This window comes from Choloepus didactylus, chromosome 7 (genome assembly GCF_015220235.1).
Source record: "Choloepus didactylus isolate mChoDid1 chromosome 7, mChoDid1.pri, whole genome shotgun sequence".
NCBI classification, from domain to species: domain Eukaryota; kingdom Metazoa; phylum Chordata; class Mammalia; order Pilosa; family Megalonychidae; genus Choloepus; species Choloepus didactylus.
The window spans coordinates 44435440-44459405 of NC_051313.1; the positions used below are offsets into that span (position 1 = coordinate 44435440).

At 38.6% G+C, this 23966-nt stretch overlaps 1 protein-coding gene across 1 annotated transcript in view; it reads right to left on the reverse strand.

Annotated features, from left to right (window-relative positions):
• The window catches only part of CRYBG1 (crystallin beta-gamma domain containing 1), a 236533-nt gene that overhangs the window by 125878 nt on the left and 86689 nt on the right, over positions 1-23966 (reverse strand). Inside the window, exon 2 of the mRNA XM_037842265.1 lies at positions 6292-6430. Coding sequence (XP_037698193.1) covers positions 6292-6430 — 139 coding nt within the window. The remainder of the gene's footprint in view (positions 1-6291; positions 6431-23966) is intronic.

A 23966-nucleotide genomic window follows, 5' to 3' on the forward strand; every position in this document is an offset into this window, starting at 1 on the left:
TCACTGTTAGAGCTTGGAGAGATACTCCTGCAACACAGACTGTCTGGGAAGGGCTGAGAGATTGAAGCTGGGTACTACACTACCTATATGGATAGACAGTTCTCAGGGTGGGGTGGGGTGAAATGATGGAGATATATGACTGACAATAAAAGCAGAGATTTGGAACTAGGAAGGTCTAAGGGCTCTGCAGTCTCTAATCACATCGGAGGGCAGGGGCAATTTCAGATGGAGTCCCAACAGGAAGGTGCAAAGTAATGAGGGGGTGTCCAGATGGATGGTATGTGTAAGTCCTCTAAGGAAAGTTTAACCTTAGTAAATGCCCTGACCTCAGGCCTGGTGTTGGGGGACTGGACTTCAGGATTCTAGAAGGACCAACTCTCGCAGGATGATTTTAGAACAGTCCCTGGTGAGATTAGCAGTCAGGGTGACTGGAGACATAGTGTGGGTGCCGGGTCAGCAAGGAACCCGATCCTAAGCCAGCCCATCAGTGGATGAGATACAACACTATGCCCTGTGGGGTGGGGGCAAAGAAGGCTACAACCTCTTGAGCTGTTTGTATGGTGAACTTGGTCTGGTCTAAGAAATGAGGTGAGTCTGGGAATTGGGCATTGAGCAAAAAATCGGTGGACCTGCTGTGCAGCAGCAGATTGAGAAAAAGAAAAAAAGGGGGGAGAGAAATAACAGGGGGTGGAAAGGGAAATGGGATAGAGGGATACATCATCTTTCAAAGGGGTCAACCACCTGAAAACACAGAAAACGAAAGTATTAGAGACTGTGTTTTCCTCTTTGACACTTCCATGAACGCATGTCGAATGGAATTGTTATACTTATCGACTAAACCAGAATATCCAGGCTGGAAACTGGGAAACACTCCACCTCGACAATTATTAGATTAAGCAGAGGCTTGCAAAAGCTGTAAAAAGCCATTGTGGTAGAACCGTCTCAGGGATAATTAAAAATCTGGCTATTTTAGATGATTTGGTAGCAGTGAGATTAGAGATTCACGGATGGTTCCTGAATGATGGGGCATTGCCAAGTGACCTCTGAAAAGAGAAACACTGATTTGGCAGGTTTTCTCCTCCTCTATAGATCGTAGTTACTTTTTGGGGGAGAAGGTACATACTTTTCATTTTAAAAAGCGCATACACAGGGCACGGTCCTTCGCTCGAACGTAGAGCAAATCAAAGTTAGGGGGCACTCGCGTCGTGGCGGCGGAGACCCGGAAGGGGTCACGGAGGCCTCCTCCGTATCCGGGTCGCGTCTCACACGCTCAGTGCCTCGCTCGCTCTTTTCACGCGGTCACTAGCCCGGAGCGCCCCGCAGCCGCCACCACCCCCAGCCCCGCACACTCATCCAGAAGGCGAAGCTAACCTAGCAGGCCGAGCGCTACGACGCGATGGTCACCTGCACGAAGGCCGGGACGGAGCAGGGGCCGAGCTTTCCAAGGAGGAGCGCAACCTGCTCTGGGTGGCCTACAAGAACGACGTCGGGGGCGCAGGTCGGCCTGGAGGGTCATCTCCAGCATCAAGCAGAAAACCGACCCTTTAAAGGAGAAGTTGAAGCTGATTACGGACTATCGGGAGAAAGTGGGGTCAGAAACGCAGATCCATCTGCACCACGGTTCTGGAGTTGTTGAGTGAGTATTTAAGAGCCAATGCAAACTAATCCAGACAGTAAGGTCTATTATTGAAAATGAAGGGAGATTACTTCCAGTACGTGCTGAAGTGGCATGTGGCAAGGATTGAAAACAAAAGATAGATAATTCCCAAGGAACTTACCAAGAGGCATTAGATAGAAGCAAGTAAGAGATGTAGACTACACACCCAATCCGCCTGGGGCTGGCTCTTAAATTCTCTGTATTTTACAATGAGATCCTTAACAACCCAGAGCTTACCTGTACACTGGCTACAATGGCTTTTGATGAGGCCATCACAGAACTTGATACACTGAATGAAGACTCAGACAAAGACAGCACCCTCATCATGCAGTTGTTTAGAGACAGCCTAACATTATGGACTTCAGACAGTGCAGGAGAAGAATGCGATGCAGCAGAAGGGTGTCATATGTATACAGGGTGTCATCCTTCTTCCCCTCAAGAAAACTTTTTCCACAGCTCCATTCCTTATTCCACTTGGATCCCGAAAGCAAAGAAGCCCATTCATGTGTATGGAATCAGCTACTTACATTGTTTTCACACTGCAGCACTGGGGAAACTCCATTCCCTAATTTGTGTTTGTCTTGGCCTTCCTAGTGTGCAGTACTGATGTAGAAAAGTATTAATAGCTTCATTTCACATAAACATAAGTAACTTCCAAACACTTATGTAGAGGACTAAAGTGTATCTGGAGTTTAAGTAATCTTAACCAGTTCTGCAAGTAACTGTGTTTTGTAATGCTGTGAAGACATGAAAAGGAAGTTAAATAAAATTAAAGAGTATGCTACACAACTTAATTTCTACATTTTCTCCTTACTATTCTTCAGGGATTTCCTTTCAATAAGCAACTCCATGCTCTTAATGTATTCCTTTTTAGTAGGAATCCAGAAGTATTAGATGGAATGGAAAAGCATTTGATATTTCTGGACTGCAGTCAAAAACTGAAATGCCTCCTACATAATATGGTATGGAGGTCATGTGTATCTGTGATAACAGGGAGTGTCCTTGTTCACTCTTCATATGCTGCTGTTTATTTGACAACTTCCCTTCCCAATAAAATTCATTTCTATTAAAAAAAAAAAACACATACACACACACTTATAGACATGTATGCTTGCACACGCATACACGTTTGTACATGATAGAAAATACAGGCTTTATCCATGGTCTTTGAGAAGGAAAGAATCCAAATGATTAAAGCAAAAAAAGTTTTTTGCTTGAATTAACCAAGTAATTGCTATATGTGCTTATGCCATTTTACTTGTTTGAACTTTGCTCCAGAATGATTAAAAATATGACAATTTCACTTATAATCAGAATGGTTATATACATTTTTTTCTAGATCAAAATAAGTTATTAGCATTGAAAAGGAAAAATAGATTTTATACTATAAATCACTGAAATTCTCATTAAGATAATTGCCCTCTTTGAAGATGATCATTTTAATTAATAGTACATGGCTGGGTATCCTATTTTTTTTTTTTTAAAGAAATGCTCTAATTAATAAAGGATGTTCCTTCATGCTATGAAAATACCTTCATATTATGGAATGAAGACATTTGCATTCCAAAATGAATTAAGCAATAAATATTAGTACAATAAATATAAGTAAAATAAATAACAAAATACATAATAATCAATAATATTAACCCTCTCATGCATAGAAAGAGTTAATTCATGTTTGTCACATATGATACATAATGCGTGTGTTTTCATTTAATGATACCACTTCCTTATACTTTTCTTTCATATGGAAAGATAGTCTGTTAGAAATATAAATATTTCAAATAAACACATCTTCTCCAAAACGACTAATGATTTTATGTAGCCATTTAAAGGAGAAATAGTTTTTGTATAAATAAATGCAAAATCCCTGCTGAAATTTTCCCATCTAAGATTTAAATGTGGATAATATTCTGCTTTGATTAGTAGTTACTTTTTTTCCTAGTTTATGAAAATATGTGTCTGAGAGCCAACATTATCTTTGTAATTATAAATCTATATTTCTGTTTACAAAAGCAGGTATAGTAAATGTTTTCTTATTTTAATTGAAGGATTCAATATAGTATTGTCAGCTCTAAGGAATGTTCTATAGCATTTTAAAATTAGCAACAAGTAAATGAATACAATAACATAGAACAGTATGGAACAAATATAGAGAGTGTATAAATCCTGGTTGTTTGGGGAAATGCAAATTGCTTAGCAAATAAAAAATTTAAGCATTAGTTTAAAATAAATAGATATAATTCAGAGGGCTAGATCAACTCTAGGATCTTAAGAAGAATATATGGCCTTCTGCCTGGGAAAGAAGACCAAAGATGATCCTGATATAATTGCCTCAGTAAATCTGCTGAATCTCCCAGGAAATTGTACCAGGCTTATTGAGGAGGGTGAACTAAGTAAGTGAAGGGTTATTTGGAAGGTATGGAAGGTATCCTGAATTCTGGGACTGTAGGTACAAACTACTGAGAATGTAAGTGGGGAGAGAGGTGGTGGGGGAGGGGCGTCTTGCACTTCTGAGCTAATGATTCAGTTGCCCCTCTCAGCCATGAGCTAATGGTTCAGTTGCCCCTCTCAGCCCTGTTCTCAAGAGAAATAAGTTTAAAACACTTCAGTGAGGAAGAGAAAGTCTGTTGCACTGCCTCGTCCCTTCTCCCCGCCCTAGAAGGATGTGCAGAGTGGGGAAGATTAAGAGTGAGAGCTGGAGAGAGCAGGAGGAGGAAAGAAAGAGGAGAGGATGGGTGAGGGAGAGGGAAAGAGAAGATGAAAGGAAGAGAGGAGAGAGAGAGAGAGAGAGAGAGAGAGAGAGAGAGAGAGAGAGAGAGAGAGAGAGAGAGAGAGAGAAAGAGAGATTAGGCAGATCCAGAAGTGGAGCCCGGAGACAAATCTGCCCGTTGGTAAGACTTGGTAAGACTCCCTCGGAGGGTGTGGTGCAGCATCTCTAGAGAATAGAAGCGATGCCTGGCCGACCCACTCCAGTTGACACTTGGAGCGAGTGTAGCCAGAACCACACTTTGCCTCTGCTTGCTTCCTGCTTTGAGTCTCTGCCCTTCTATCTGCTCTGGTCCTTTCCATGCTGGTGTCCTAGTTCCTTTGTCTCTGGTTCCACACCCTTGCCTTACCCATGGGTACAAACTGGCCTCCTTCCACTGCCAGGCCTCCCAATACAGGTGGTCTCTGGCTTGGCCTCAGGGTCTCTCCTAGCACCCAGGGCCACCTTGGCTACAGCCTGGGAAAAAGGAGCAAGGGCTGACAGACCGCGTCTAGATGGGCCACCGGTACTGTGAAGAAACACTATCTTTGGACTACAACACCTGGTGACTGGACTGCAAACCAAGGGATAGGGCCCCTGCAGACCCTTCTTTGCATCCCTCTCAGGGCATTCCTTTTTTGCCCCCACTCTGAAAGCTGCCATAAATTATTTCCTGGACATTAGCACATATCATAGGATATTTAATTGCATTGAACTTGAAGAATTATTTATTTTAAATTTTAAAAAAGCAGAGTTTTTAAAGGATAGATGCAGGAAACATAATTCAATCTCCAGGTTTTTTTCCCAAGTTATAAACTATTTCTTGTCAGGAAAGAGAACAAAAGGGAGAAAGGAGAGTGAGAGAAAGAGATTAAGCAGATGCAGAAGTGGACCATGGACCCAAGTCCATTTGGTTCAAAATGTGAACCCAACTTGAAAGCAAGTATAAAGTACAGTAAGTGAGGTTTTTTAATTTTTAAATTTCTTTGATTTTTATTTCAATATTTTACAAAAATTAATTTTTATATTTCTAATATTCTGATTGATACTAGGCTGTGTTGAATTAGGAAGCATTCTGTGTTGAATTTCTCTACCTACTTTTATCATGTTCTGATATAAAATACGAGAGAATGCGATCATCATGCCCTTTTTTTTTCTTTCTATCCCAAAGTAATTTTTCAGTTTTTAATATATAGCACTACTAAAGCAAATTTCTTTTGGGAGGGGGGATTTCTTTCATGACAAAATATCTTTCATTACTAACCCTTACTGATCTTATAATGAGTTGGAACAAGAAATGTATTATGCAACCTTCAAGGCCTGGCAGTTAAACCATTTCTCACACTGTGACTAAAGACATCCTATCCTGCAAACAAGTAAGTACATGAGTAATGTCCTTTCATGAGAGAATGAATACAGTTAACGAGAAGCACTTCTTTGCCACCTTGGGGATAAAAAATAACTTTTGTTTTAAAGCAATATAATTAAGTCAGAACTTTCTGTGCAAACATCTAGATATCAAGAAGTAACTACTGGTATAATAAAAATAACTCAAGTGTCTTACAGTAGAAAGTACCAAAGATGCTTTTTATAGGAAAGAACCATTATTTCCAATCGTTGATGCTATGTTACCTTGCCTGTTTAAAAGGAAAAAATGCAGGTAAAAGGCACTCCTGGCAATGAGGAAAAATACCCAAAGGCAACAAAGAGCAAAGCTTCAGGCTCATCCACTGAGAACTCATTACATATTATCATGGTGTGCTTTGCTATATAATGCCCTTTTTGCCATTTACATTCACTCTATGCATGTGCTTTTCAATCAGTCAGGGGTTCTGTTATCTTAAAGAGTTTAAATTCTTTAAAGTGTTTATTCTTGGAACATTACCTTTTTAAACATTCCACATTCTGTAGGTAAAGGACCGTGCACCTCATTGGTGGTGTGAAAGAACTGGGATTCCCCACAGTGCAATGTAAATTCTTTTGACTCTTGAGCAACGTGGCTTCCATCCGCTACCTCCAAAGCTCTGTAAAGAATGGAAACAGTTGTTTCAATATGTTGTCAAGAAATCTGAAAACTCAAGACACACAAAGGCATATTTCTCTATGTATATTTCCAATCAGTCAAAATAATGAACCATTCCTCAAAACCCTACATAGTATTGTAGGTTTTGGTACCCTCATAATGCATTTATAATTAATCCTTGATGACTTCACCTTGTGGCTAAGAAAATTCTTTTAAAACCTATGCAGAAAACAAATTAGAAATAGGTAGTTAGTTAGCAGAATGGATAGACAGATTTTGGTATGAAAGCAATCCAATTTCATTTTATGATTTCTTGGTTGTTCTACTGTCATTACTCTTAAGAAATGACAAAAAGAAATTTGTAAGTTTCCTGACATTGGAAGTAAAGTGGGAATTGAATCCCAGTTAGGGAAGGGATCTAGATTATGTCAGGAAAAGGGAACTGCTCCCATAATTATAATATTTATTAGACTAGAGACTAATGAAGGCAGAAAGAATGTTCTAGTGTACTCTGTTGGTTGTCTTTTGAAAAACTATTTCCTTTATTCACCACCCCAAGTCCCCTGCCCCCACCAGACACATTTTCTTACTAATAACCCTGATTTTGTTCAGGTATCCATCCTCCATGTGTCTCAGAAGATGCTGCTTCCAGCCCGGGGTCATGATTGATCTAATCATGGTGGGACCATTCCCAGTCAGTAGTTGACTGAAGCACATACCCACACATCTCTCATACTAAAATTACAACATTGGTTTATGTTTCTGTGTCCCCTTAACATATTAGTACTTTGCCCCTATTTTTCTGTTGCAATTCTGTCCAATAAAATGTGAGGAACAATTGCTGAAGGAATCAGGGGGAAGGTCTTTCACCCTCTGTAAATGAGATTTTCAGAAAGAAATGGTTCCTCTTCTCTTCAGGACAGTGTCATTTTCTCATGTGATGACTATGATGGCCATCTTGGGACTATGTGGCATTAGCCTAAGAAGAACAGATTGAGGACAGCACAGCAAACATATGAGAACAATTTGGGTCTTCAAATATATTGTTGAGCAGCTGAATTAACCAATCCTGGGTTTCCCCTCTCTCTGGAGTTCTTGTTAAGTTAGATAATAAATGCCCTGTTCTTTAAGCCATTTTGAGTAGGATGTTCCCTGTTACCTGCAGTTGAGCATTTTAACTGATACAAGAGTTGATAGATTTCTTAGGCATCTAATTAAGGCTGGTATAAAGATACGGGAGCAGGATAAGGCTTTTAATGAAGAATGTCAATAAAGTGAAAAGGAAACTAAAACTTCAAAGCTTTAGTGTTTCACAGAAGAGTTTCTACAATGTGTCAGGGGTAAAAGAGAAACAGGGCAAAGTACTAACACTTTAGAGAGGAAAAGAGAAATAAACCAATGTGGCAGTATCAGCAGGAGCGATGAATATGGGCATAATTTGGATAACTCTATGATGTTTATCTTTGTTTTAAAAAATACTATTCTGCTGCATTATAAAATTATGAAGGCATATCAATAATAGATTTCCTTTTGTCTTTCCCCACTTTGTACTATACAAGTAAGAATGCACATAAAAAATCAGTATAGAAAGAAATTGAAATAAAGAAGAATCTCTCTCTAGCTCCCACCATAATTTCATTATGTAGAACCAACTACCATTAACAGTTTCCTTCCTGCAACATTTTATGCCATATCTAAGCACTTAATAAAAGACATTTCTTCCGAGAGAAGGTGCTAAAGTTTATCTGTGTGGCAAATCTCTCAGGAATATAAAGACAATATTTATGAAGGGATAGAGAAACACGAGTGATTCAGGAGAATTTAGATAACTGGGAAGTGTCTTAAAAGTGGGAAGGTGTTATATTCTTACCATGGATGTATGTTTGAATTAAGGCCTATTTTTACTAACTGTGCCACCAACTCTAAACCACAGTGTTCACCTGGTTCTTCTGCCCACAAATAAGCCAAGAGGAGCAGCAAGCAGTAGAAGACACTAGGAACTGAAAATTTATTCCAACCACAGCACTTATACATTGTAAAAGTAAACCAGAAATGCATAGGGAATCTGTTTGCCCTTACTATTTTTCCTTTTTGGAGAAAATCATATGTTGCCTATTGAAAGACTCAAGAGAGGGTAGAGATCAAAGTGATCTAAGTGTTTTTCCTCAGCTTTATATTTTTGGAGGTGGGCATCCAAAAAGGAACTCTCTCTTCCTCCTAGATAATTACATATTATTGAAAGCTGGAAAGGGCACTCTTTATATATATATATATATATATAAATATATATATATATATATATATAATGTTTTTGCTATGATCAACTCCCTACCTATAGTGTAGGATCCTTTAGCCTGTAAATAACAGAAAGTCTAACTCACAGAAACCTAGTCAAAAGTGAAATTCATTATTGCTATAAAACAGGAGGGGTAGAATTAGTTGGTTTACTCAGTTTATGCAGTCATTAAGGACCCAGGTTCTTCCCATCTTTCTGCTCTGCCATAATCAGGACATTGGCTTTGTCTTAGGTATAGTGCCCGACAATTGCAAGATGGCTGCTACATTTCACACCTTGGGCGTGATAATTCCAGAGGATGAAAAGACCTGTCTATCTCCCTGTGTATCTCTCTTAGAAGGACACCTTCCCTAGGAGCCTCCCAGCAGACTGACCTCATGTCCCATGTCCTAGACCTAAATCAATCCTCGAACCTACCCCCTAAAGGTTAGGACCTGAAGGGCGTCCTTGTTGCAGAGAGTGGGCATCTGAAAACACTGGGGACCCTTCGGAAGGAAGAAGTAGGTGAAGGGGGTGCAAATAGATGTTGGTGTGTGTTACATCACCTCTTTGACTTTGCCTTGAACCTTGTCCCCTACACTTATCACACTGTTGGTAGAGATAGAGGTGATATATATTCTTGATTAAGTTTGAGTTATCAAAGTAGAAACTTTCATGATTTTGGCCTTAAAAATTGCATTCAAGAAGCCTGTTTGCCATACTGATTTGGGGAGAAACTAACAAGACTTAGCATGCTATCCAAAGTCAGTACTATATGCTTGGAATCAGATGAGAGGATGCACATGGCACTGCGGGGAAGGTTTAGTCTGTCAATGGTCAGAGGAAGGGGAGGACTATTGCAGGTAGTTTGGGGGATGGGCCTTGCTTCATCCATAATTCTGAAACAGGAAATACTGCTTGTGGTACACCCAATAACTTCTGACCTCCCTTTGAGGGAGGAGGATGATAAGGTGTTGGCTAACTTCCCTTTCCTTGTGACCCAAATTCAGGTAGTGCTGCACCTGTGCATCTGGCCTCAGCTGCCTTTATTTGGCAGCCTGCTCCAGGACTTGGGTTGGGAGGTGGGGAAGACCATAGGATAGGAACGATGTGAGAGCTTCGCAAGCAGGGCTCAACTCCAGGGCAGCTTCTCATCCAACTCTAGATGCTCAGATCACCCTATGAGCATTTTCTAGTTACTCTGTGGAGTCACAGAACTTCTATGTATGGCAAACTTATTGGGCAAATTTCTCTCCTCAAACACAACCATGGCAATATATTAGACAGAAATGATAGACTTGGAATCATGCTGGAGGATCTCTGGGGCCTAAGTTAACTAGTGTTCTTTCTTCCAGCATGGATTTTTAGATCTCTAACTACATGTCATACCTCAAAGTACACCAAGATGAGCAAGTCCACTCCCTGTCCTCAAGGATAAATTAAGGTCTAGGGACACAGGGACTCATCAAATAGGCAGCAATATTTTCAGTTCTGAATGATAGTTGCATATAGAGCCAGAAAAAGGTAAGTCTCCCCAGCCTAAAACCCAGCCTTGATAAAGGTTTGCAACAGGTTAATTGGAAAGTTTAACTCTTCCAGTGGGTAAATTTTAGTTTAATTCCTGATGAGTAGGATATAGACATTTATAAGAAAGTCTCAGCTTTGCTCCCTGGTGAGAAATTTAAGATTATAAATGGAAGTACAATTTCCTTTGTGAATGGTCACTACTGGTCACTTATTAAGGACAGTAATCTCTTGGATTAAGTAATAATAACAATAATAAAATAATAAATAAAGCCCCTGAACCCTGCCTTATTGGTCTGGAGTTTAAACAGGATAATTTATGAATTTGCTTATTATAATCTTCTGTACTTTCCTTTTTTAGCACAGATATTGAACAGCCCAAAGTGAAAGAATTACAGTGTAAATTACTTTACTTTATTCTAGCCTTAAAAATAAGTAGAATGTTTGCCAGTTCATTCCATTGTTTTTATGCTTTCTTTTTATTTGACTCACTTAGAAAAATCTCCCTGGATGTTAACTTGTAGCAAAATTAATAATGGCAACGTTGTATTCTGTATACCAGGTTAATAGAGCTATATGGGTATACCCCAGACAAATGTAAGCTTTGGGGGGCCTGAAGATAACACAATTTGGGACCTCTTTAAGAAAAACAAAACGAAGTATCTTTCTTTTTCAAAATTTCAGTGCTAGGGACTCTCCTAAGAATTTGGAAGTGGCCCTGAAGCTTAAGCTTCATTTGCTTCCTCTAAATCGACCTCTGGCTTTCCCTAATAGTGGTCTACCCGGTTCTGAGTTGTTCCTTGAGCATTCTGATATGTGTAGCCCAATATGAAGATTTGTGTAGCCCAACACGAGTCTCTTTATCTAACAAGTCTTGCTCCAGAGATAATGCACTTGTAAAATAATAAAATGTGACACAAAAGTAAAGGTTTAGTTTTGACAGTAAAGTATAAATCAATGCTGTACTGCCATCTGTTGTCTACCCAGGGAATTATTAACGTGTTCTACCGAGCCTGGGAGTTGTGACTTGAAAGCTGCTGAAAGGCACTCCTATACAATGAATCATTTCCTTAAGAGGGCTTAGAACACCAGATATTAGAACCACTCTTCTGAATTAAGGCATTGGTTATAAGGTTATATAAGTTTCCTGGTCAAAAAGGAAGAAAACAATTTATTAACACACAGCACTAATAAATAGTATGCATATTTCTTTGCTACAACTGCTGAATGGTTGAGCTAGCAAACACTGAACAACCTCTATCCTGCTAACAATAGAACCTGTATTAGATTGCAGACACACACCATCAGATAATTTTAGACCTGGAAAGGCACCTAGGAAATACCTGGTTCAGAGTTGAAGAAACTAGGGTCCTGGGAAAGCACATGAGTGTGGTGCCTGCTGTTATTGCATGGAATCTGAGGCCAGGCTTCTTGCGCTGGGGCTCATGAAGAGGCATCTAATGACAGTGTGTCTCTTTCCAGGAAAAAAAAAAAAACAACAACCCATGTTCCTTAGGGAACTAAGTGGTCCTTCTGGACTTACAAAATAGGCTTTTCTTTCAGAAGCAGTACTGTCTTCAAATTTATATTTTTCTCATCTGAATAAAAGATGAACTATAGCAATGGTATGCACACAGATTTCAGAGCTAAATCAGCCTGGCCATTAACTGTGTGATCTTGGGCTAGTTCCTTAACCCCTCTAAGTCTCAGTTTCCTCACCTGCAAAATGGGGATAACAATAGAATTGTCATGAGGATTAAGTGAAGAAATACTCATAAAATGCATAGCTAGTACTGGCACATATAAGTGCCCAATAAGTATCAGCTAGTATAATTGTGCATATGAATGTCAGTTGACATTCTCTGAATAACAACTTACTAGGGGTCATGTGGATAGCACTTTAAGCTACTGTATTTATCAGGATCAGATATGAACTGAAATAGAAATGAGAATGCCTGAGTTGGAACATACCTTAGAAATTATCTCATTTTTACAAATGCATCCTCTGAGGCCCATGGACATTCACTGTTCAAGGTCATGTTCATTACTACCACAGTTGGGAGTTGAGAATCCACTTGACTTGTCATTCAGAGACTGATTTTAAATACTCTGTAGATGAGTTTCATGATTACAAAATACCCAGTTGTGTGGGAAAATGAATAACATTCCGAATGTTCATTCAAATTTAAAAAATCCAAAAATCCTCAGAGTTTTAACTATATAAAAAATCATTAATCAACATTAATACACCATTAATGCAATCATCACCAATAAAGTATTTAGCATCAGCAAATTGTTATTGTTTTAATGCAGAAACTCTGCCATCTAGTGGTTACCCAAGAACATGAAGCCATTCATTCTTTTTAGTAGTGCTTTTGTAAAAACCAAGGGTAATACTCCCTGGTATGGAAGCCATGCCAGGCAGTCACCACCCCTTCATCACCTCCGTCTTCTTAGGCACCTTGATGTTTTACATGTGGCTTGAAGGCTGGCAGCTATCTCCCAATGTGCTGCGTGGGGCTGAAGTGGCCATGTTCCCCACATATCTGACCACTGGAACGCAGATCATCTCTCCAACAAAGGCTGGTGAACTTTGCTCTCATACTTTATTTTGTGAAATGTAAACTCTGCGTGCTGCAGAGTTTTGTGACATTTAACCAAGCTATATCTCAAGACCAATGATATGTGATTTTGGTCATTTGAGATCATATCCCAATGATCCCAGGCTGGGCTCAACAAAGTTTGGCTTTATTAGTGCCCCAGAGGAAGGAAGGAGAGCATTCTGGATAAGAGCAGAGGCAAGCAGAAGCCAGAGACCAAAACAACTGAGGAAATCACTGCCCAAAGTCCCAGGAAAATTAGGGAATGTAGCCTGTGTCTCATGGAAGGGCTCAGGTTTATGAGGAGTCTTGTGTTTCCTGCGTGATTGCACACACTCTCACTCAGAGGAGTTGAGGATCATGGCATTTTTTTTTTAACCTCTCTTAATAAAATTCAGGTTGGACAAGTTTAGTTTCCAGTTGTCAAATCATAAAAGAAGGTTTTTTGATTGCTGACGTTTTCCTTTTAAGGCGACTCAAATTTCTATAATGCAACGGTAGAAAATGTAGCTTTTCTTTTGATGGAATAACCCCCAAAGAAAGACTGTCTAAAGACCTTGTTAAGCTCATAAAAAATTAACAATGTAAGAGAGAGTACTTTAAATTGCTACCCTTTGTAAAACAAAGCAAAGCTGATGCTGGTCATACTGCCATGAAGCGGGCGAGGAAAGGGAGGCAGACAGAACATGGTCATAGGAACACGGGTGAAAAGACCACCCTCTACACCACCAGGGGCAACTCTGAGGAGTCATCCTCGCAACTCCGCTCCTGAGCGCTTCTCAGGGGGCCCTCTGTCACCACACCTGAGCTTGCTTTGAGGAATCCTAAAAGATGTAGCCACAGGAGAACTCTTCGTTGCACAAATTGCAGGGATGCTGAGAAGGACGTTAGCTAGCAACTATCTTACTTCATATCTTCTCAATGGGATCTCAAAGGAGAAATCTCCCTCATCTTTGAAAGCTAAGAAAAGCTTTTCTTTTCTTCACCTGTTGTCTTTCAGAAAATGTGGGATAGTGTACCCGATCATGGAACAATTTTAGTAATCATATAGAACTTTATGACAATATGTTTTGGTGAAGTACTTGTCTCTCTGACCTTATTGTACTATTATTTCTTGACTTTTCTGATTTTTACCTGTTTGTATTGTTAATAAGCTGTCAAGTACTATAAATCCTTTGGGGAAGGATGTGATCGGGTGGCAGTTATACATAAATAAAACCTGTTTCTTCCACCTCACCAGTATGACATCCATCTGCCCTTGTCCATTCCAGCCACCACTACCCTAGATCTGAACTTCATTATCTCCCCAATTTAAAGAGATTTCCAGCTATTCTGTGTTGCCTGCATACTCTAACCTATTATAACTTTACAAATAGGTTAATCTTCCTGATGTACTTTCTTGTCTAAAAACCATTAGATGGTTCACCACTGTCTTCAGAACAAAGCCCTAACTTCATAGTCCAGCATTCAAGCTCTTCTATTTTCTGGACCCAGTCTACCTTTTCAAACGTAATTCCCTTACACACCCAGTATTCCAGGCAATTTTGCCAGATTTTAGCTTCATCATAATCCTCAATGGTTCTTTCTCCCATCTCAGAGGGTAAGTCCTTAAGGGGCTTGTATAAGATTCCCTCTGTTTCTGCCCCAGCGTGTAGCACACCACCTGGCACATTACAGTGCTTAGTAAAGGTTTACAGGGTGCGTGACTACAAAGAGCCCTTTCTGAAAAGATGTTTGATTCATGACTACAGTGGCTGCTTGCAGAGCCTGTTGCTGTTTACAACTGTCTCAAATAACGTCAATATAAAGCTTTGGTTCAAAAGCACCTCCTTCTAATCACGATAGTTGCATGCTAGGCTGGTCTGTCTGTTGCTATTTTCCAGAAGTCTGTGGTCATGTCACCCACTTTGAAATTGACTTTATAGCATCTTTAATATGCATCATCTGCCTTCTTTGCTTACCATTGCCCCCCCTTAGCCCACTATTTTTACAAAAAGACTCTGGTGCCAACAATAATTAGTAAGAGTCTATGAAATCCTGGGGTCCCTAAAGAACCTGGCACTGAACTTGTCTGCCTTTGTTAGTCCTTCCAGGCAGTCAAAGAATTATCTTCATCAATTCTAAGCTTTACTAATACTTGCATTGCTGCAAGCATTATTACTTCATGGCATTCCTGCAAGCAAATAAAGTTGCAAGAGAAATTGTGTCATCTGTTCCCTGTATCAAAACTTGTTTATAACTTACAATTGTTATACCCTAAAAGACTGTATTTCCTGTGCTCACAAATGCCTATTTTTCTTACAAATCAGATACTCTCAAATTTCTTGCAGCTATAGTTCCTGGGTTTAAAGGCTCTGCTTAATATATTATTACCATATGGTGGACTATAACTCTAATAAACTATAGAAGTGAGAACTGAGTCTTTAAATGTTACTTATAAGATATCTAAAACATTCCCATACATAATAGGGCATTCATAGTAAATGCATTTTGGTGATAATGTCAAACAAAATAAGTTATCCTAAAACAGGAGAGCAGGTCTCTATCTTTCTGTAGTTTTTGAGATAATTTTTCTGGGGGTTAACTTTTACATTAATTTTCACAACTGTCAGTTTCATCATGTTCAACTTAATGTCGGAATACCTGGCAGTTGTTCGATGGTTAGTATAAAATGATCAGTAATTAGTACATAATTACCTGAATCACATCCGTGCCTTCCCCATCCACCCGAACCAGGTGGGTAGACTTCACAGTGGGTGAGAGTTGCTTAAGGGTCTCCTAGATACATCGTTTTGTACTGACTAGAATTGTCATCATATACCTAATAAATGGGTTCAGTTACTGGCTATAGCTGGGGCTGTTACAAAAGAAAACTCTAATTAAAAGCAATTTCTAACAGGAAGAAGTAATGCAAAACATATTAGGGACATAGAAAGACTATGACCCTGCATCATAGGATAGACTGGTATTTATCATCTTGCATCTCATGAATTGAAATACTCTAAGGTGCACGAATGCAAGAATTTATGATCACTGTGTCCTACCCTCTATTTAGCTAATGAAGTTGTCTTTTTGGAGCTGATGGCAACAAACTCTAAATGTCAGTTTTTAAAGTCCTCATACCAAGGGTTACCCCAATACCACTCTAACCTCATTCCTCTCCTCTCCTCTCCTCAAACTCCACCTTTCGTTTCTGGTCAAGGATTCTTGTTTGCCCTTCTCTTATATACAACTTGCTTCCTTATTTACATGTCTTTGAAAGGGTCCCCTATTAATGCTTTCTCCTCTCCTCTGTGCTGTCACTGGTTACCAAATTCTATAAATCTAATTTCAAAATTCACTTCCTCAAAGAGTTCCTTGATTGTAATGAATCCTGTATTTCCTTACCCTTAGCTACACAGTTTGTACTAGATGAAATCCCAATTTACAAAAGGGGTGTGTTCCCTTTTTTGAAGGTAGTAATTTGTTATCCTGAAAATACAAAAAACAAAACAAAACAAAACAAACCCACCTGTTATAAATGGTGGTTTGATTCCCAGATAAGCCTCTAAAAGTCAGTTTCATGTAGCTGAAATATTATACCATAACAAAAACAACTAAAAAGCAGGGGTGGGGGGAGAGTGCCATTATGGATCACAGAATTGTTTTAATATTGGTTTTTAAAAAGACAACATAAAAGAAATCAAACAGTCTAAGAAATAGTATTTATTTTCCTCAAATGAAAGCTATTCTCTTTTTTGGAATAAGGATTATTGAGAAAAAGCAGGCTCAATTAGAAACAGATGGCAACTAGAGAATTTTTCAGAGATTATAAAGTGACTTCCCAGAGCCTTTGATGTTGCTAGATCTGCATTATTATTATGTCTAATTTCACATAAAAAACTCCTGGTTTTCCCTTTTCTTTGTACAAATGTATCACTAGTTTCACTCTCAGGCTTTACATCCTTTAACTGAGTGGTTGAGATTCACAGTGGAATGAAAGGAGAAACTAACAATGAAAGAAATAAGAAAGAGGAAGGCGACGTGAGGGAAAGGGAGAGAATTTCCTTGGGTAAATGACAAGACTAGAAAGAAAGAGGAAGAGAAGAAAGTATTCAAGATAAGGTGAGAATTTTTTAGGAAGAAAGAAAATTTCCACATGCAGAAATAATGTAACCCAGGGCAGAAGGAAAGAGTCAGCATAGCATGTGCAGACAGACATCTCTACAGGAGAAACCACCCGCCCCACATTTTCCTGGAGCTGAGCACGAGGTGACTATCTGTAATCCAGAGGCTCAGGAGGACAGGCCCTTGAATACACCAGCTCTTTAAGCACACGGTACTGGAAGATGTGCAAAATTCAGGTGAATGACAGTAAGTAGTTTTTGAACTTTTAGATCGAATATCATGAAGTACCATTTTTGTAGGTCAAAACCAGTCAAATATGGCAATTTCATATGGTTCAACCTAGTATGATTTTCTAACGTTCACATTAGGTTTTCTGTGACTATGTATCATCTCGATTCAATAATAGGCTTTTGGTGAGTTAAGAACTATACTATTTTCTATCCTGTAACCTTTCTCAGTAGGTAAAATTTGAGTACCTTTCCCCACCCTTTTGGTCTGGGGTTAATATAAAACAAGTATTTTTTGTGGCCCTGGATGACTGAGAATACAGGCTTCCAGCACAGAGAGTTGAGTCACTAAACCACAAAGCATTCTGTCCTAAGAAAATATTTATTTTGCTTAACAGGATTTTAAATTAGGGAGTGTTATCTCATCAGGTAGAAAGAGGACTTGTGAGTCAACAAGCTCTGTATACACAGGAGATATTTATTTCTGCACTCAAGAAGGTAGGAACTTTCACAGTGTTTGATTATGAAAATCAGGGACAATCTAACAGAAGGAATAACTGTTTTCATTTTCTTCCCTTAAAAATATTTTCATACTGTTTTTGTACTAAAAATTTAAAAAAATATTGTCAATAATTAGAAAAAAAACAATCTCAGTCTTTTTAAACTGGATGATATTAGGACATATCAAAATGCTTCTGAAAAAAAATGAACAATTGATAAAACCAAGAAGTAGGCATATAAATTTCATTAAAATATTGCTTAAAATGGAAGAACAAAGCTATTGGTCTATTCCTTGCTTTGAACTGTTCTAGTTCCCTAGCTGCTAAAGCAAGTACCATACAAGGTGTTGGCTTAAACAATGGGCATTTATTGGCTCACGGTTTTGAGGCTAGAAGAAGTCTAAAATCGAGGCGTCATCAAGGTGTCCATGGTATTCTGGGGCTGGCTGTCTGCGATTCTTGGTCCTTGGCTTTTCTGTCACGTGACAATATACATGGCAGTGTCTTCTCCTTTCTCTTCCAGGTTCCATGACTTCCAGTTTCTTGCTTCCTGTGTTTTTTACTCCTCTGTGTCATTCTTCTTATAAAACATTCCAGTCATCCAGATAAAAGCCCAAATTGATTCAGTTGGCCACACCTTAACTAAAAATAACATCTTAAAAAGATCCTATTTACAAGGGGTTCACACCCACAGGAATGGATTAAAATTTTTAAAAAAATGTTTTTCAGGGGTACATAACTCCAAGCACCAAGCCCCAGTTTTGGCAATTGCTTTTTGCTAAAAAGAATCAAAATATTTTTATTAGCAAAATTAATTTCCCAATCTGTCATCTTTCCTTCCCATCAAAATCAGAGAATCGTAGGGTTCCTCTTATTTTGGAAATACTAGAACTAAACTATTATTTTTCTTACCAAATTTAAGTTACAACTCATATCCTTAGACTACAAATATGAGAAAATTAATTAAATAATTACAACCCTATTAGTTTACATAGTGAATTTTTAAAAAACTTTTAAAAGTATTTGACATCAAACTATTATATGAATCATTCCAATGCATTACTCTTTGTATCCTTTCACTTCCTTATCAAATAGCTTATCTTTTTTACTAATAGAAAAGGGAGATATTGATCAACCTAAGTAAACACCATATAAAAACCTGGATTCCCACTTAAAATGCAAGAAAGTTACTAAGAAAACAAAACACAAATAGATTTACCATTTATTTGGTTATAGGATCAGCCATAGGCAAAGGGATAGAATCTGACCTTGGCCCGTTCCCCCCACTCCCTGCCCCCAGCTCTCCACATACTCTTCTTTGCCTCCTGACTATGAATCTCAGGATTTTCTTATGGTTCCATTTCAGCTGTTAAGGAGAAAAGGGATCTAGTACAAATAAGTAATATGAAAGAATTAGTCACATACTGTGTTACTCCACTAAGGCGAATATACATTTTAAAAGAAGGCAATGTTTAACACAAACAGATGAAATAACAGGAATTTCCAGCATCAATAACAACTCAGAGGATGAGATATTTTTAAGGGAAGTGGGCCTCTGGGTACAATTCAAATGAAGCTTGGCATGTGCCTGCCTCCTGTGTGTGGGCCTGGGCCTGGCCTGGTCTGAGTGGAGCACTTTACCAATCCCTACTGAGGGAAGAGAGAGAAAGGAGATACGCACTTTGCCAGTCTGAGAACTCCAAAGACCCCAGAAGTCCTAAGATGAAAAATGCTGCATTGGGTAATAAGAAATCCTGGTCAAATCAAGAACAACGGGAGTACTGAGAGACACTCTCTGAGTTAAAACTGTACATTTCTATACTGCACATTCCTCCAATCCTAGCATATATCGAAGTAAATTTCTAGTGGCTGAGAGAATTAGATGTAAAAATATCACATATGAACATTTAGAAGAAAATACGGGATGGGAAATGACTTCTTAAGTTTAAAAGCAATGGAATAAATCACAAAGAAAAATATTGGTAATTTTATTATGCAAAAATTTAAAATTTCCACATATCAAAATAAATGAATAAATAAAGGCAGCAATGAGCCAAGAGAATATTTTCATAAACACATCCAACAATTTGTTAAAAGGCATACTGGGTAAAAAGGCCATACAAATATATATGAAAAATATTAGTAAACCCAGTTAAAAGGGCATGTGAAATGAACACTTTTCAAATGAAGAAATAAAGAGTTAATGAACCTATTTTCCCAACCTCAGTAGTAAATGAAATATCCAAATTCAGGTAACAGTAGAATATGATAAAAAATTGATGATGCTAAATGCTTTTGTATACTATTGGGGGAATATCAATTGCTTCAGCCTTTTAGTAAGCAATTTTCTAGTACTTATCGGGATACTTAAAAATATTGATATACTATTCCCTGTCATTCTAATTCTAGGAAATGATTCAAGGAAATGATCAAAGACGCATTTAAAGATTTACTTACAAACATGTTCATGATAGTGTTATCTACAATAACAAAACTTATCAACAAGTCATTCCATTCAGGTAATGATAAAGTAAATTATGGCACATCCATATTATGGAATGCCATTTACCCTTTAAGTCATAATGTGATGTGATGATGTAATGGTAAGTGATGTAATGGTAATAATAAGTAGATGTGATGTAATTGTAAGTAGAAAAGTAGAATAAAAAATCATATGTCAACTATGTTAAATATCCAAAGAACATACTGAAAGGAAATACACTACAATGTTAAAAATGGTGATCTCTGGCTAGTTGGAGTATTCTCTACAATTGGCATGCATTCTCTTATAAGAAGAAAAATACTTAATAAAAAAGTTTTAAAACTCATAATAGGCTCCTCAGGGATGTCTAAACAAGGATTTTTGAGTGGCAGCAACAGAAGGTAAAACCCTGATGATGGAACAGATCTTTTTTACATAATCTAATAAAATATTAATGCACAGATTTCACCTGCCAGTCTCAATTTCCTTTTTGCAATATCTTAGGCCAAATAATCCTCAACCTGCATCTTAGAATACCCCAGGTTGCTGTCAATTATGAGAGCATCACAAATTTTTTCTTGGATAGTTTCCAAGACACCATTTGTTTTAAAAATTTGTAAGAGGAATAAAAAACACTTGCAGGGACCTTCACTCTAGATCTGTTTTGATGTTTGTCAGAGAATTAAAAAACAATCATTAAAAGGAAATTTTGTAATAGTGGCTGCTAGATTGAGGTGGAGGGCAAGAGAGTACAGAAGTTGATGAGAAAATTACTTTGTTTTGTTTCCTATTGTGTATAATTTTGAAATCATTTATTCTGTTTCAACAGGAAATAGGGAGCAAATAACGAAAGGGTATCCTGATTCCATTCATTGTTTCATTTTTCAGTGCTCTGTATCTTTTCATTGCTCCTATGGCTCCTTTTAGTTAACCACACAAATTTTAAGAACAATCAGTAAATCCATATAGTAGTCAGAAAACAAAAGTATCTGTAGCTGCTTTGGTGCTACAACAGCAGAATTGAGTAGTTGCAACACAGACTGTAGGGCTACAAAAACTATTTACTATCCTGCCCTTTATAGAAAAAGTTTGACAATGCCTGTTTTAGATCATTAACCCCTAAATACAAATTTGCTTGATAGAGTGTCTTCTTTTTGCAATTTTATAATCTCTATAGAAAAGGAATAACACTTCCAAAATGCCAGTAAATATTATCAGACTATTATAATATGACATAGGTTCAAGTTTACCCAAGTCTGCATAAATTCAAAGACAAGAAAAACTTTGTCCAGAATCCTGAATGCAGTCAAAATCTAAATAATTCCTTTATTTACTTAATTTTCTTGCCTGCTGTTACAGCCAGCCTCCAAGGTGTCCCCATCCCCTGGTATTTATCTCCTGAGGGGTCCTGTCTCATATAGATGCAACAATGTGTCACGTCCAAGGCTAGGCCATGATGATGTGGCTTTAGCCTTTTGCTGTGTTGGATCACTCCCTCTGGGGGAAGCCAGCTTCTGTGTCATGCTATGGAGAGGCTGACATGACAAGGATCTGGCGCCTCCAGCCAAATAGCCAGGGAGAAACTGAGGCCTTCTGTCAATGGCCACATGACTGAGCCTCCAAAGGGATCTGCCAACCATTCACATGATGCATTCCTAACTGACTGCCACCGAAGAAAGATCCTGAGACAGCACCACCAAGCTAGGCTGCTCCCAAATTCCTGATTACACTGTGAGATAATAAATGTTTTAAGCCAATGAAATTTGGGGTAATCTGTTACTTGGCAGTGGATAACAAATACACTTACCCTTGCCACCACTTATATATACTAATGTTTAGCTTTTGAAAGCTGTCAGCACAAGGAATGCCAGACACATCCTTTCCTGGAAATGAACCATAAATTAGATCTAGCTCAGGTCACAATATAAATATCATGCGCTTCAAACAAATTGGAGACTTTCCTCTATATTATACACTCATTTTCTCCAAACTACAAAACTTTTTGTATTACAAAGTCTTTTAAATAAAGCTATATCATTTCTCTTTGGGTTTATGTCAGCCATTAAAAGAAATCTCAATTATTCTAATTATGATGTAATGTCACTAGTCAAAGATGGAAATGGCTCAGATGATGTATGGACTCTAGAAATAATATGCTCACCTCACAAGACTGAAAACCCATCAGAACATGTGAACACCCAAACTCCCCAGGTGGAGGTAGGGAGAGGAACCAGAGCTCAAACTTTTTAGACCACTCTAGACTCCCCAAACAGCTTCCAGTCTCCTTCTTCCTCCACTTACCTGGTGGTTTGAAGCTATTATGTACCCCAGAAAAGGCTATGTTCTTTGAATCCATTCCTGGGGGTGTAGACCTATTGTGGGTGGGACCTTTTGGTTAGGTTATTTCAATTCAGATGTGACCTACCTCATTCAAGGTGAGTCTTAATCCTTTTATTGGAGTCCTTTATGAAAGGATAAAAAACAGAAAAAGCCCAGAGAACTTGGAGAAAAAGCCTCTGGAGGAGCTTAGAGGAGAAGTCACTGAAGCCAGAAGCTGAAAGCAATGAAACCTGGGAGAGAAGGACCAGCAGACACTGGCCATGTGCCTTGTCATGTGACAAAGGGGTCCCAGATGCTGGTAGCTTTTCTTCAGAGAAGGTATCCTCCTGTTGATCCCTTAATTTGAACACTTTCATGGCCTTAGAATTGTAACTTGTAAGCTAATAAATCCCCACTGTAAAATCCAACCCTTTTCTGGTATATTGCATTCTGGCAGCCTTAGCAAACCAAAACAACTTATATAAGAAGAGGGGAGTAATATCAACCATGTCTTAGATGTGTGTAACACTTCATAATTTTAAAAGTAGTGCTGTTATGTATATGGTCTCTCTACTCCTCACAGCAACCCTAACTGCTAGGTTTAAAGTAAGAGGGCTATTACTTTTTTTGTAGAAAGAGAGAGGAGAGAGAGAGGGGTGGAGAGAAGAGAGGGAGGGAAGAGAAGAGGAGAGGGAGAGAGAAACAGATTTAGTAAAGAATAAAAATAGCTTTTGGTTATTTCTATGAAGTTATTAGGATGCTTTACAGAGAATGTGTAAGGCCCAGGAGTTTAATGGACAGGTCTTAGGACCAAATCAGGGGTTAAGTAGGGATAGGCAGAGTGTACCTTGTGGGCCCCATTACCAGGATTCTACCAGAGCACTTTTTTCTCACCTGTTCAGCATTGTCCAGGGTACTCTCACCAGAATAACCTCTATGTTTGGATTAGAGTATTGCTCCCATGACTCTTAATTGTTCAAGCGCCCTGACAACCTATAGATTATCTCTAAAACATACTTAACTCCCTGGAGCCAGGGTACTGGGTATCCTTCCTCTCTGTACCTGTTTCAGTTTACTAAAGCTGCTGGAATGTAATACACCAGAAATAGGTTGGCTTTTTCAATGGAGACTTACTAGGTTACAAATTTACAGTTCTAAGGCCATGAAAATATCCAAATTAAGGCATCAAGAGGAGGATACCTTCTCTGAAGAAAGGCCAATGGCATCTGGGGTTCCTCTGTCACGCAGGAAGTCACATGGTTAGCGTCTGCTGATCCTTCTTTCCCAGGTTTAGCTTCTGGTTTCAGTGGCTGTCTCCAAATGTCTCTTGGTGTTTCTCTCTTAGTTTCTCTGAGCTCTCTGAGTTTCCTCTGTCTTTTATCCTCTCATAGAGGACTCCAGCAAGGGGATTAAGACCCTCCTTGAGGGTCACATTTCTATGAAAACAACCTAATCAAAATGTCTCACCCAACAATAGGTCTGCTCCGACAAGAATGGATTAAA